Genomic DNA, 13,141 nt, shown 5'->3' with positions numbered 1-13,141 from the left:
CTTTTATGTAATTACTCTGTTGGTAGGGGATACAACAAGTATTATTTGATAATACTTCGTTGTCTTAACGAAAGAAAATAAAACCTGGATTAGTGTTCGTTAAGAAGAGATTCTCAGAATGAAAGGTCGTTCTAATAACTAGTGCACTTTTAAAAGCCCGCTCGCCCGATTTTAATTAGTACCAAGAACTTTCCCAATTGAGCCAATTAGTCAATTGCTATAATTAACGCGATCGGAGGGGGAGATTTAGTCGCTCCGCATGTTGGAACTCAGTTTCCGTTCTCTCTCGCGTGATATTCGAAAATGATTCTTCTTAATGATTTTCAGAAATGCAACAGAAAAACAAATCATTGATCAAACTGCATTCAAGGATTAAAGGTCACAAAGGTCAATAATTACGTGCAACAGAATTACGAAAGATTAGCAGAAATGCATCATATACATATATATAAAATTTATATCAGAACTATATCAGGGATTAAGAAAGAAAGTTACACAACTTGTTTGTGTTTAATGTATTGAAATTTTATTTTCGTCGTATTTCATTCAAAAATAAAATTATTCGTAAAAAAAGATTTCTTCGCTCTCTGTCGGTAGACAATATATAACATATATATATGTGTATATATATATATATAATATTATTACATTTATAATAGTAATATTTACTCTCATGTATAATGTTACACGTAACTCTCTACGGCGCGCGCGTGTGTGAGTGTATGTGTGTGTTTTTATAATATATATATGTATGTGTATATATATATATATATCTCTCTCTCTTTTTCACAGGCGTCGTTAACCACCGCACAACACCTCGCCACGCAAATATTAAATTCTAATGGGGGGTTTTTCTCGCTCTTACTGACTAAATCACATGTGGTTTCCGTTACTTTCATACATCTTGCGCCACCGCTCTCCTCACCGCGGAAAAAAGACGTGTGTCCCTTGAAGAATGTCGCACGATTTATTACAACTCGAGAAAAAGAAGGCACGCCACGAAGGCATGTGAATACATGTCTGGTTCGCGAGCACTACTTCCGTATTCTCTCGTTTCATTTCACGGCGCGTTACATAAAATCATAAAAGATCTATGCGGGCTATCCATGTGTCTAACCCTCCGAAACTGACGTTAAAATCTGTAACACACTTATAACTTATGATAACGCTCGATCTGTGAGACCCATTCAATGTTGATTAAAAGGCACAAGTTATAATCCATACGAGAATCTAAAATGACGTTAGTCGTATAAAGAATGAATATTAACCCAAGCAACACAGTTATGTTCAAAATACACTGATTGTACTTTAGGAATCATGTAATATAAATATATAAACTGAAAAATAAACGTTTAAAATTTGATACGTTTTTTAAAATTATTTAATAAACGTTACAAAAACATTTATAAGATGTTTGTAACGTTTATTAAATGTTTCTTTTTTACTAATTTAAAATACGTTTTTTATACGCCAAAGTGTTTTTTTAAATTGTTTGCTTGGGAAGTTTATTCGAAAAAGCGAGAAAGGCCATATTCGGCCAAAACGGATCTCGACGTGTCTAAGTTTATTTTAATAACAATAATTTGCAGAGATGAAATATAAAGAATAAAATTGAATGGGTTCAACAGATCCATCGTCAGCTTCGGAGACTTAACATCGAATGCACGAAGGAATACGGAGAAGTTTTCTTTGATTTTAACCCTTCGAGATGAGTCGATACTGTACATATATCTTACATACACATTTTCAAAATTTCTCCGAGATAACACACGTTCCAACGACCTCTCTCCCTTAAAATAAAATCTTTTCATCGCATCGATACGATCGCAAAGGGTTAAACATCAGAATGTACGGACCAGAGTGGAAGTATAAATGTGCTCTTGATTGACATTTTGAACATAAGAAGAATGATATCCAGAACGATATCATGTTGCCGCGATTATTACGTCATTATGATATTATGTTGAGTTCTTTTCTTTGAAAGTCGAGAAAAATGTAAATTTCTTTCCTTTTTTTTTCGGAAACTGTACACGTTTTTGCTTGACACGTATTCATATCCGCTTGTCAATATGTCACTTCAAAATTACTGCGATGTAAATGTTTAAAATGGCTGCGTCTGATTATGCACAGAACGATACGAAATTCGTCTCGAAAACGAACACACCTTTTATATCTCCACCATGGTACGGGCGAGGATTTCGCTTTTATCTTGCCCTCAAATGTCGTTTGAGTCGCTCGGACATGATGAATCCGAGACGAGAGGATAATCACTTAGACTTAATGTAATCGTGAAACAGAGTCCTCGAAATCATTATGAAATACATATGCAACCACGAGAAAATGTATAATATTAAATAAAATGGTGTACTTTACCAAATAACTTCATATGTGTAGTGAAAAAAATTATTTGTAATCAGATGGAATCACATAATCAGTGGGACAATATTTCAGCTAGTGATTATCCTCTCGATCGGCGATTCTGCGATCGAGAGCAAAGAGGCATCATCGCGACGAATAAATACAAAGAGTGTGATATCCAAGCGAGAGGAAACAGCGCGCATTAATCCACCGATACTCGCCGTCGCAATATCGTTACGTAATCACCGCTCATAATAATCCGACTTTTTTTCCTTCGTAAATACCTCTGCCGAAGCTGTTATGTACGTTACAACGACGACAACGTTTCATACGTGAGAAATCTCTCTAGGACAATAGTTTCTCTGTTCTTGTTCTTAATATTTTATTTGTTTCTGCGGAGTAGATTATCGTAGCGATCATAGCGAGTATCGGCGGGAGTTAATCTTAAGAAATAAATATATCTTAACATTCTCGTGTCAATGTTAAAAAAAGAAAGTACAGAGAGAGGGAGAACGAGGCCAACGGACAGTCGTAAATGTCGGATAAGCGCGCAAGTTCGCGCAAGCACTTTCGGCGTCCTCCTCCTTCTCGACTCGATAAAAATGTGCGTAAGTCGTAAATGTGTACTGTAAAAGATCGATCGCGATTTACGTCGCGAAGAGGGCCGATTCGCCTATCGTTTCAGCGCGCTTAATTAATTTGATTGAAGCTCCATTCTCGCGTCTAAAAAATCGTCCGACATACACGAGTTCGTGCGAGTCGCGCGGAAAAAAAAGATTTTTGCCCACTTAAAAACATCGGTCAAAGAAACGTTATTGGTAAAATATATTTTCTTCTAACGTGCCGAGGAGATACGAGATCGCAGATAAATCGATAGGTGTGGTCCCCGCTCGCGTCGGGCACACCCGTTAGATTTCGCGCGACGGCGTTACGCAACGTCCGCACGAAGAAAGACGCGTGCGTTTCGTCGCGAGCGACAGATCTTAGAGTTGACTTGCTTAATCCTCGCTCTAATCGAACGTCGATTTTTGTTTCATCCAGAAATATCCCCGCGAAACGATACAAAGCGGAAAAAAAAAAATCACTCGTCTCTTTTCACATGATCCCTTTATCACGATAGTCGCTCTTATCAAATAATTGTTTCCGATCACTGCTCTGATTACGCCGACAAGAGACTCGGAAATTGTCTTGGACAAAGTTACGGGGACGAGGACATTATTCGCGAAAGATTGCGCAACGTAATCGCGATATTTTTCCCCGTTCCCGCTTGTGAAGTATTTTTCTTCGCGATCACGCGCGCGCGATCCGTCTCGCGTTAGATAATGCGCAAAACGGAGGTAAGATTGCTTTGTTATTGCTCGCTCCCCTCTACAAGGTGTCCCATTCCAATCTTTCCGTTCGATTATATCCGAGTTCTTCGAAATGCATTTTGAAGAGAGCGCAGTAACAATTGTTATTTAAAAATTCTTGGATCGTTGATAACTTTACGGATAACACTGGTCAACAAAGTTCCGATATTGATAAAACTTACATTTTGTGCTTCTTTGTTGACTCTATTTTTCATATCTACATTGAGAAAAGAATGTCACTTTTTAAAATATTTAGTTGAATACTGCCAGCGAAATATTTATTAAAATATTTATTTCTTTGATAGAACCATTTTTTTCTTATTAAACATATATTATTTATTTTTATATAACATACATAAAATGGCTGAGGTAATATTTTTCGCAATAATGTCTTTACAGTTTTTCTAAATTTAATTTAAAGAAAAGTTGGAGATTAGTTTCAGACTGATTGTGTTGAAAGTTATCGGCGCGCAATCATATCTGAAATAAATTTATTTAATTGTATTATTCGAAACATCTAACTTTGACCGAAATTATGGCATTCTATGTCGTACACTTATTTACTCTAAATAAATGTTTAGTTGACAGTATTGATCTACATATTTATTAAAATTGGCTATATTTTTGTAATAAAAAAATATCAAATTAATGTAATAATTCAAAAAGTTGTAGCATGTTACTTGTATGTAGTCAAAAAGATTTTAATACTTGAAGATTTAAATATAGCGACTTCTTCCCAGATTTTGTATCTCTCTTTAGTCCTCGTTTAGTGCTCGTGTCTGAATGTCCGGAACGGACGAAGTTTTTGTTTAGAAAAGTATTCTTGGCAAGGATACTCTCGGTGAGTTGCTCTTTCCTTCCGAGAGAAGAACGAATGTATGAAAATATTTTAGTTTTCCCGGGAATCGAACCCGGAATCTCTAGCATAGCAGACCAGTAAGTCTCTCTCTCTCTCTCTCTCTCTCTCTCTCTCTCTCTTTCTCTCTCTGCTACATTCGCTCTCAGATTTTGTATAAATGTGCCAAAGAAATTATGTTATACGTAGGATTCTTTCATTATCACAAAAATACATCGCTTATAAAAATTTTGAAAAAAGCTTGCAGCTTACAATTGTCAAAGAACAGGATAAAAATTAAGTTTCTCTTGCGTGCTATATACATTGTTATGTAAATCTCTTCTCACACGGTTGAAAGGAAAATTTTAAATCTGTCTCGTGAGATAAAAGTTAGAGTATAAAAGACTAAAGCAAAGTAAAGCAGATATTTTTATGAAAAATGACGTTCTGATAAATATTTCAATAACAAAAAGATTGTACATGTTACAAAGTTTGACTGATATTCAATGAACGAAAATGATTAAGAAACCGCTCTGTTTGATATTATGAAAAACATTTTTTATTTGTTGACTAGTGTAACCGAACGGAGAGATTAAGCTGAACATCCGGTACAGGGATATTTCCCGTGCAAAGAGATAGGAGGTTTACTTATTGCCGATATCATCACGATAACAATAACTTGCGTGCGTTCTCGGGCTCAGCCTACGCGGTCTTCGTATCAAAATGTATTATACGATATCTCGTGTGCGCCAAGAGTACGGGGGATGTACGATTCAGTAGTGAATGTGCGTGCACAGAAAGAACTTTGCTGAAGTGTCTAAAAATTTAGCTAGATACAGAAAGTAATTACGTCAGACCATCAAAATATTGGACGATGAAGCTGGTAGAAGCTCAAGTTGCTAGAATGTTAAAATTTTTTGCAGTATCATCATACCTGGGCAGTGTCGGATTACTTCTCGCCCTGGTGAAATGAACATGCAATGTTTAAGAAACGTTTGCATTTAACGATATATCAAGACACGGAGATAACCCGTAAATCTCATCTATCTTGCTTGAAGTGTCTTATGTACAATTATTTTGATTATGGCAATTATTTTTAAATCTACACGGAGAGAATATTCTTTTAAAATTTACCCTGAAGATACAGTAGTTGTGATACAATACAATATTTTAAAGATTTTTATACTTTATTGTAGTTTTATTAATAAGTTTACATAAAAATTCTTCGAAAATATAATGTTGTCCCACAACTATCATATTTTCAGAGTAAACTCTCAGAGTAAAGATAAAATTCTCTGCGTGTATATATAGCTAGCTAAACTCTTGGATATTCGACAAAGCCGTTCCGTATGTCGTAAGAGAAACGAGTGTGTATTTCCAGCAACGTGGACGCCTGCCGGTTCCAGTATGGCGAGTCCGATATCGCAGATGACCGGCGTCGCGACGCCTCCCGACGCCGTGCAGCTTGCGACACGTGATTGAACGCGGTCGCGACGACCACCGTGTTGTTGTGTACGCGTATGTGCATCCCGGATCTGCACATGTATAAGTGTATGTGTGTGTGCGGTATGCGGCTCACGCATACGCGTCGCGCGCAAGTTACAAGGGCATACTGGACAAGACTAGATGCACATATGACGAAATGGAGTTCTACGCGCTGTGAAACGCGCAGAAGAACCAAGAGGAGAACGTGACTCGCTGGCCGTCTCCGGCTTAAGAGCTAAGGGAAAGATTTCGGGCTTCCTATCGCACGAATGGACGCGGTGTACCAATAAAACCGGGCATAATACGAGGCTATTTTAATTATTTTTCCGTATCTTTAAGTACGTCATTCGCCGTTCGAATTCATTCACGTAGAAAGAACGATTTGATGAAGTATCTAAAATTTTAGCTGGATATTGATTTGAGAATAATTTTATTTGGACCATCGATATCATAATTATATAAGACGCTCAAACTGGTTACTAGATAGAGTGTTACAACTTTTTACAACATTGTCAATAACGTTTAAGCATTCTACATAATTATTTTGATAATCTAACAAAATTACTTTCAGATCTGAGCTAATTTTTTTAATTCACATTGAATTATTTAAAGCATTAAAAATCCAGCTTCGATCATTAATAGACTTTTAATATTCTTACTTGTTGTGTATTCACATTACGGTCTTAACAAATCATTTATTACTGTAAATTTTTCAAGCAAAATCTTTCTTTCCGCGTAGAAAATTGATTTTCGAATTTTTTAGTAGCAAAATTTATTTGTTTGATTAATCATTTTTTCATGGTTCGCGTTGGATCGGTTTGGATGAGCCAGACTAGTTGGAACCAATTTTCTCGATTATCCTGTATAACGATGATAAGCGTGATCCGATCGATCGTATAATTACGCGTGATTCGCCTCGGGTACTTTGTACGTCGGTAATCGAGCGTAATCTAGATTAATAGGCACGCGTCAGGCGATTGCAGGACAATCCCTCACACCGCGTCCATTTTTTTTTTCGCCCAGAATGACGATTCTTTGACAGGTTCAATACGCACGACTGCTCTCAAACACTACTCTATTTGTACAGCCTTAATAGCGCTAGTTCTTCTCCAAAAGCGGATTTAAAAACGAGGCTACTTCGGTACCGTCCGATCAGCGCGTTGCAGGCGAAATGACGTCGAGGCACGTCGGAGAAAAATATCGACCATCTTAGAAGAAATATCGAACAATGTCAATCGCGATTAATTGCACGCGGGGCGAGGCATATGATTATAGCAAACGCGTCTTCTCTGCCGATAGTTCTCAACATAGCATAGATATCTCTTTATTCAAATGATTCTTCAATCAAGCGGTTTAAAATACGTACATATGGAAGATACTGAAACAATCTGTACATATTTTTACAATTTTAACAATTAAAAAATTTTACATATATACTCGGCGCAAAGGATTGTGCCTCTTTATAATATTATATGTACACATAATTTCACTGATCACAATTAGAAAAATACTTTAATTTGTCATTGTCTAAGATTCAATCTTTTCGCGATATAGACAAATATATATTTTATTGTAAAAATTTGAAACTGTGTTTCTATTTATTTAAAAAGAATTACGCGAGACACACGCTACTTAATAAATCAAGCTCGTTTCGACACTTCGAATAGTCGTCGATCGATTCTGTCGCCCGATACGTTAAAATACGCGTTATTACAACTGCCCTAATGCACGTTTCTGCGCGGCTATAGTACAGCACCGTAATATATTACTCCTTAGAATTAATTAATTTGTCAATATTTTATATGCACCAAAAGTGTAGAAGTTTCCAAAACTAGCGGAATGCTCGAGTCTCTCTCGCGAAAGTGCATTCGGTAAAAGGCAAACGTGATCTCTCGATTTGATTGCGCTTATCACATGTAATCGGTCGCGTGGTTCCTTCCGGTTCCAAAGATGAGAATCTCTCGTTTTGATTGATTCGCAAAAATACACAGTCGTCTCCCTCGTTCGCATCGAAAAAAAAAAAGAGCCGGCGATGAACGCGAGGATCGTCGATACTCGACGAATCGATCCTCGCAACTTGGCACGAGGCTTAAAAACCACCTCGCGCGTATTCGGGAGTGTATTTGTGTCAAAGGAACAATTTTTGAAACTTGATTTATGTCACTAGCAAAGCGAACGTATCCCATATCGAAACTGTACAAGCGAACCGAGTATGCGAGTCCGCGTAGAGAAGAAAATCGGCACTGCCGTTCACTGCCGAGAAAGAAAGAAGGAGTCCTTCGCTTTCTATCGATCTAATAGCTGTTCTATTGATCTCCTGGACGCAAAATTTCAAGCGTCCTGAAATTGAAAACGGAGCGAATCGTTGATGACGACGACGATCGTTTGCTCGACAACGAAGGGAAGAAAGATGGAGGAAAGAAAAAAGCTTCACTCGGTAAACACCAATAGTAACGTAACATCAATGTTACAATTTCACATTGAAGATAACGTAACATTATATATAATGCGAAATTTTGTATGCACCAAGGTAGAAGTTTACAAGACTATCGGAATGCTCGAGTCTGTTTCACGAAAGTGCATTCAGTAAAAAATAAACATAACCTCTCGATTTGATTGATAGATGTGATACAACATGTTATATATAACAGTTATGTTACTGAGGGTGAAATTATAACAGTTATGCTACTGTTAGTTGATGTTTACTTGGACAACTTTCGGTAGCTTTGAATCTCCCGCCGGTTCTCTCGCGTTCTCCAAAATGGCCGCCGCGATACTCCCCCTCGTGCTACCTCGCGCGATCTCTCTCTCTCTCTCTCTCTCTCTCTCTCTCTCTCTCTGCATGCATACATTTTCTCCCTATTACATACATTCTCTCTTTCTCTCTCGCATATGATACACGCATTCGCCTGCTCGTGCGTGTAAAGTCTCTCGCATGCGCGCAACACGCACGCGCGCACGCCTGCCACTCTCTTAAAAGCATCTTTTACGTTTCACGTTGTGTACGAAGGCACTCCTTCCTCCTTCTCCACCACGACCATCACTACCTCCTCCTCCCCCTCCCCCCTCCTCCTCCTCCTCTTCCTCCTCCTCTTCTTCCTCCTCCTCCTCCTCCTGTTCCTCCTTCTCCTCCTCCTGCTCCGCCTGCTGCTTACTGTTCTTGCCATCGTTGTATGATCGTCTCCTCCCCGATCATGTCACAAAAGAGCCAAGAAAGAAAAAAACAGCGAACGATGGACTCGCTCCTTTTCTCCCTCCCTTCTTTCCTTCTTCGGGATGACGATGGAACTATCCTGCACTCGTCGAAAATACCGCCTCTTCTGTCTTCAACTCTTTGGCGATATCGAAGGACATAGTTAAACTTTTTTTTTCTTCTTGATATCGTAAAAGAAACAAAGAATTCGTGTGGTTGAGATAAGAAGAGAGACATTTCCGAACGATAAGCCTATGGCGCCAGCCGAGAATTTCCCTTTCGATCGCAATCGTAGAAAAGGAGATCCAACACACCGGCCGTAGTTGTAAGAAAGTTCACTGTTCGTTCTATTCGCGAAAACTACCTTCGCGATGGGGCAAGAAGATGATGAGCACGGTGACAGCGAATCCTCGAGGGGTGGCCGAGAGCGGGACGAGGGTTGGCTCGTTCGTCATCCCTCCTCGATTGGGGAGGGAGAGAGCGATCTGGAGGTTCAAAACTGGTTGTTGACGGTCATGATCTGACAGCCAGCGTGCACGTGGTCCATGACCTGCTCCTTAAGCCGGCACACGTGCTCCTTGAGCTTGTGCACGATGCCGCTCAGCTCGGTGTTCTCGCCCTTGAGCAGCTTGACCTTGTCCTCGAGCCTGGAGATGCGCTCGAGTTTGCGCCGTCGGCACTTGGAGGCGGCCACGCGGTTCCTCTGCCGCTTCCTCTCCAGCTTGATCTTCTCCTGGTTCTCCATGTCGATCGGCGACATCGGTGGCGTGCTCGACACGCTCGGCACCGTCTGCGGCTCGTCCTTGACGTGCACCAGGCCGGGATTGCTCATGGTGGACTCTGTACTCTGCACGCTACCGGGCGGCTCCAGGGTCGTGTACGTTGCGCCGTGCATGCTGCCGGGTTCCTGCGAACTGTCGGAGTGATGAAGCTCGTTGAGCGCGTCGACGAAGCCGCGCGCGTACAACTCCTGGGCCTCAGTGACCGCTTTGGGGAAGAGGATCTGGGTGGTCGGTGTGGGTAGACTGGTTACCAGACCGTCCGGTTGCGTCATGATCAGTTTCTCCAGCTCGGGTGAAGCCAATTTCAGCATGTTGAGATCCGGCGAGCTTAGAATCGGAGTGACGTTGTTCAGAGCGGGTGGCAGCGGGCCCAACCGTGGCCTCTTCGCCTGCGAGCCCTGCCTCTGGCAACCGTTCAGGTCGAGCGTGAGATTCCGCTTCAGCTGGACCACGCTGTTCTCGCGACCGTTCATCGCACCGTAAATGCTCGCGTCCTCGTAGAACGTCTGCTCCATCGTTAGGCTGCGCACCATCGATGCCGCTGGACTAATTAACTCTCCTCGATTAGGGAATACCGAGGTTTTACCCTCGACTCCTAATTTCTCGCCTCCGGACGGGAAAGCGGTCGTTCCCCCCGGAGTGGCACACGACTCGCTTAAGCCGGCCCGAAGAGTTAAATAGAACGACGGATTTTCCTAAAGTTTCAACACGTCAACGAGTTCTGCGACGTTCTCCGTCGTCTTTCACGTTCTCTCTCTTTCTCTCTCCTTCTTTGCCTACGTCACGCGCAAACACTTCGCTCCGCGCTGCAGCGATTACATAACAGCCGCGAGCGGCTGTACGCAAAAAAATTCACTCGCGGTACGACTGCCGTCTTTTCTTATTCCACGCCGCACCTCCGTCCGTCCCACCGTCACGTCACTCGGCGTATATCGCGCACCAATCACCTCGGCGCGGGTGACACTTGATACAAGCGAAGTCGACCAAAGTCGACTAAAATCGGTACAGAAGGCAGCGATGTTTAACGCACGTCTTGGACGTGCACTACGCCGATGCGACAACAACCGGTCTGTGCTGAGAAGCGGCAACCTGCTTGCTTGCTTGCTTGCTTGTCTGCCTGCTTGCCTGCTCGCCTGTCTGCTCTCTTTCCTGCCTCCCGCCTGCTTCGATTGTCAACACAACAATGACTCACGACACAACGTGGTGCCGTCTTTCTGCTCCACAGAATGATAACGTTGCCGTAGCACGACGGGATCGCGGCGACGTGTTTTGCGCGAACGCGGATCACCCTGTCCGCCACGGTGGCCCGACAACTTGTGAACATCCAACTAAACGTACTCGCTTATATCCCGTGAGTCACGCCGGCTGAAAATAGCGCTGTCGTCATCGAACGCAGCGCCGATTGGCCGGTGATGTCGCCATCCGGCGCGCCTGATTGGCCGACCGATCGGAGCTACTGGGAAATATCGGGCGCATGCGCACCTAGTTGGATATTCGTGCTTGTAGTGGGGAGTTTAGTAGATAGGGAAGGGATCGAAATGCCGGTAACAGGATTAAGGTGCATGTTTATCTGACAGATATTCCGAAATAGCTGGAGATACGAATTGTCATTAAATATCAGAAATGCAGAGGATCATTTGAGAGATCATTTAAAACATAGGCGGTACCGATAAAACCAATTTCACAGACTAATTAATTTCCTTGACTATATTGATCAAAAGACTTATCTGTAGGTAGGAACGATGCTTTATGTTCGTTGTCTCGCTTCCACGCGACTGTCCGCAGATTTATGGTCTCCTTTTTCATCGCTTTGGGCAGGCAAACAAGTTTCTACGTTTTGCCGAAATTGAACGGTTTTTAAAAAGCTCGTGTAAAAAAATTAGGCATTACGAAACATGAAAATTCGCATATTTTCGAGTGGCAAAATATCTTTGCTATCATATAGAAAACTAATGTATTCGCGTAACTAATAAAGTTTTGATATCATAATATTGTTGGAGTTAAAATAATTTCGCTTATCCAAATTTGAAGGTTCAAATATTGTGAAGGTTCTAATTTTTTAAAGTTCGCATTGGAAATTCGAATTCAACTAATCAGAACGAAATAAATAAAAATTAAAATTACCTGATTATTTAAATTTTAAAATGTTCAACTTGCAATGTTCAATATTCAATGCATACATCATTGGAAAATTTGTGTTAAATACACACTTCACGTGCTCTAAAAAATCCATTTAAATTTGTATGTTAATTTAACACAAGATAAATATATTAGGAAATAATATAAATATTATGTAAAAATAAACAAAAAAAATATAATACAATTTAATAAGTTGTAGAGGAATATTTCCTTAATAAAATTAACATTTATATGTTTTATCACACGTTTTATCTTAGAATTTATGTTTTAAAATACATTATTTTTAATTGCTCACTTATTAGTAAATTGTATTATTTTAACATAAAGATTTTAACACTTTTGAATATTATTTAACACAAACACACAAAATGTTTTTGTACAATCTGATATGGACTTTATTATAGATGTTGGAGATTAATGATTAATCATGAAACTTCCTTCGAACGAAAAAATACACTTTTTTTTATAAATGAGCAACTTCAAGCGAGAGTTACTTATTGACTATTCCACTTGTCACATCAATATTATTTGCATAAAAGCATATCAGTAAGCCCTAATCTCAATTGTACTGTACTCTGTATAATGTCAGTAAACGATCGTCTGCATCTTATACAATTGTGTCTGCGATGCACCGAGTGACTTTCAGGACGACCAAAACGATCGTCATTATCGTCCTTGGTTAATGCATTCGACCATGAGAGCTTCAAGCATCAACTTCAAGATAAATCAATGCTTCAGATTATTCATTTGTCACAAATTTTGTATTTTTTTGTCACTCATTTGTATACCGTTAAATGCTATTTATCGTATATCAAGAAAAGCGAGAAATTTGCGTCTAGCAGGTTTTTCGAAACGACATGGTGAATTTTTTGGAACGTCTACCTAAAGTTCAACTCTGTTCGATTAATATTCTTTTATGATTTGTAGAAATTTCTTTACATCATACTTTTAATCTTTTGATTATTTCTTGTTTTTTTAATTATTAATTTATTATTATTAC

The 13,141-nt window shown here is 40.0% G+C and overlaps 1 protein-coding gene across 1 annotated transcript; it reads right to left on the bottom strand.

Moving 5' to 3' along the window:
- Positions 1-500: 500 nt before the first annotated feature.
- On the bottom strand, positions 501-11,350 carry Jra (Jun-related antigen). Its single transcript, XM_087414405.1, has one exon. It carries the CDS (start codon positions 10,533-10,535, stop codon positions 9,714-9,716), a length of 822 nt encoding a protein of 273 aa, XP_087270531.1. The 5' UTR covers positions 10,536-11,350; the 3' UTR covers positions 501-9,713.
- Positions 11,351-13,141: the final 1,791 nt, after the last annotated feature.

The sequence above is a fragment of the Acromyrmex echinatior genome, chromosome 16 (genome assembly GCF_024713525.1).
Source record: "Acromyrmex echinatior isolate Ae372 chromosome 16, ASM2471352v2, whole genome shotgun sequence".
NCBI lineage: Eukaryota > Metazoa > Arthropoda > Insecta > Hymenoptera > Formicidae > Acromyrmex > Acromyrmex echinatior.
Note: the sequence above shows the minus strand (reverse complement) of the source record. Positions and strands in the feature narration are given on the sequence as shown.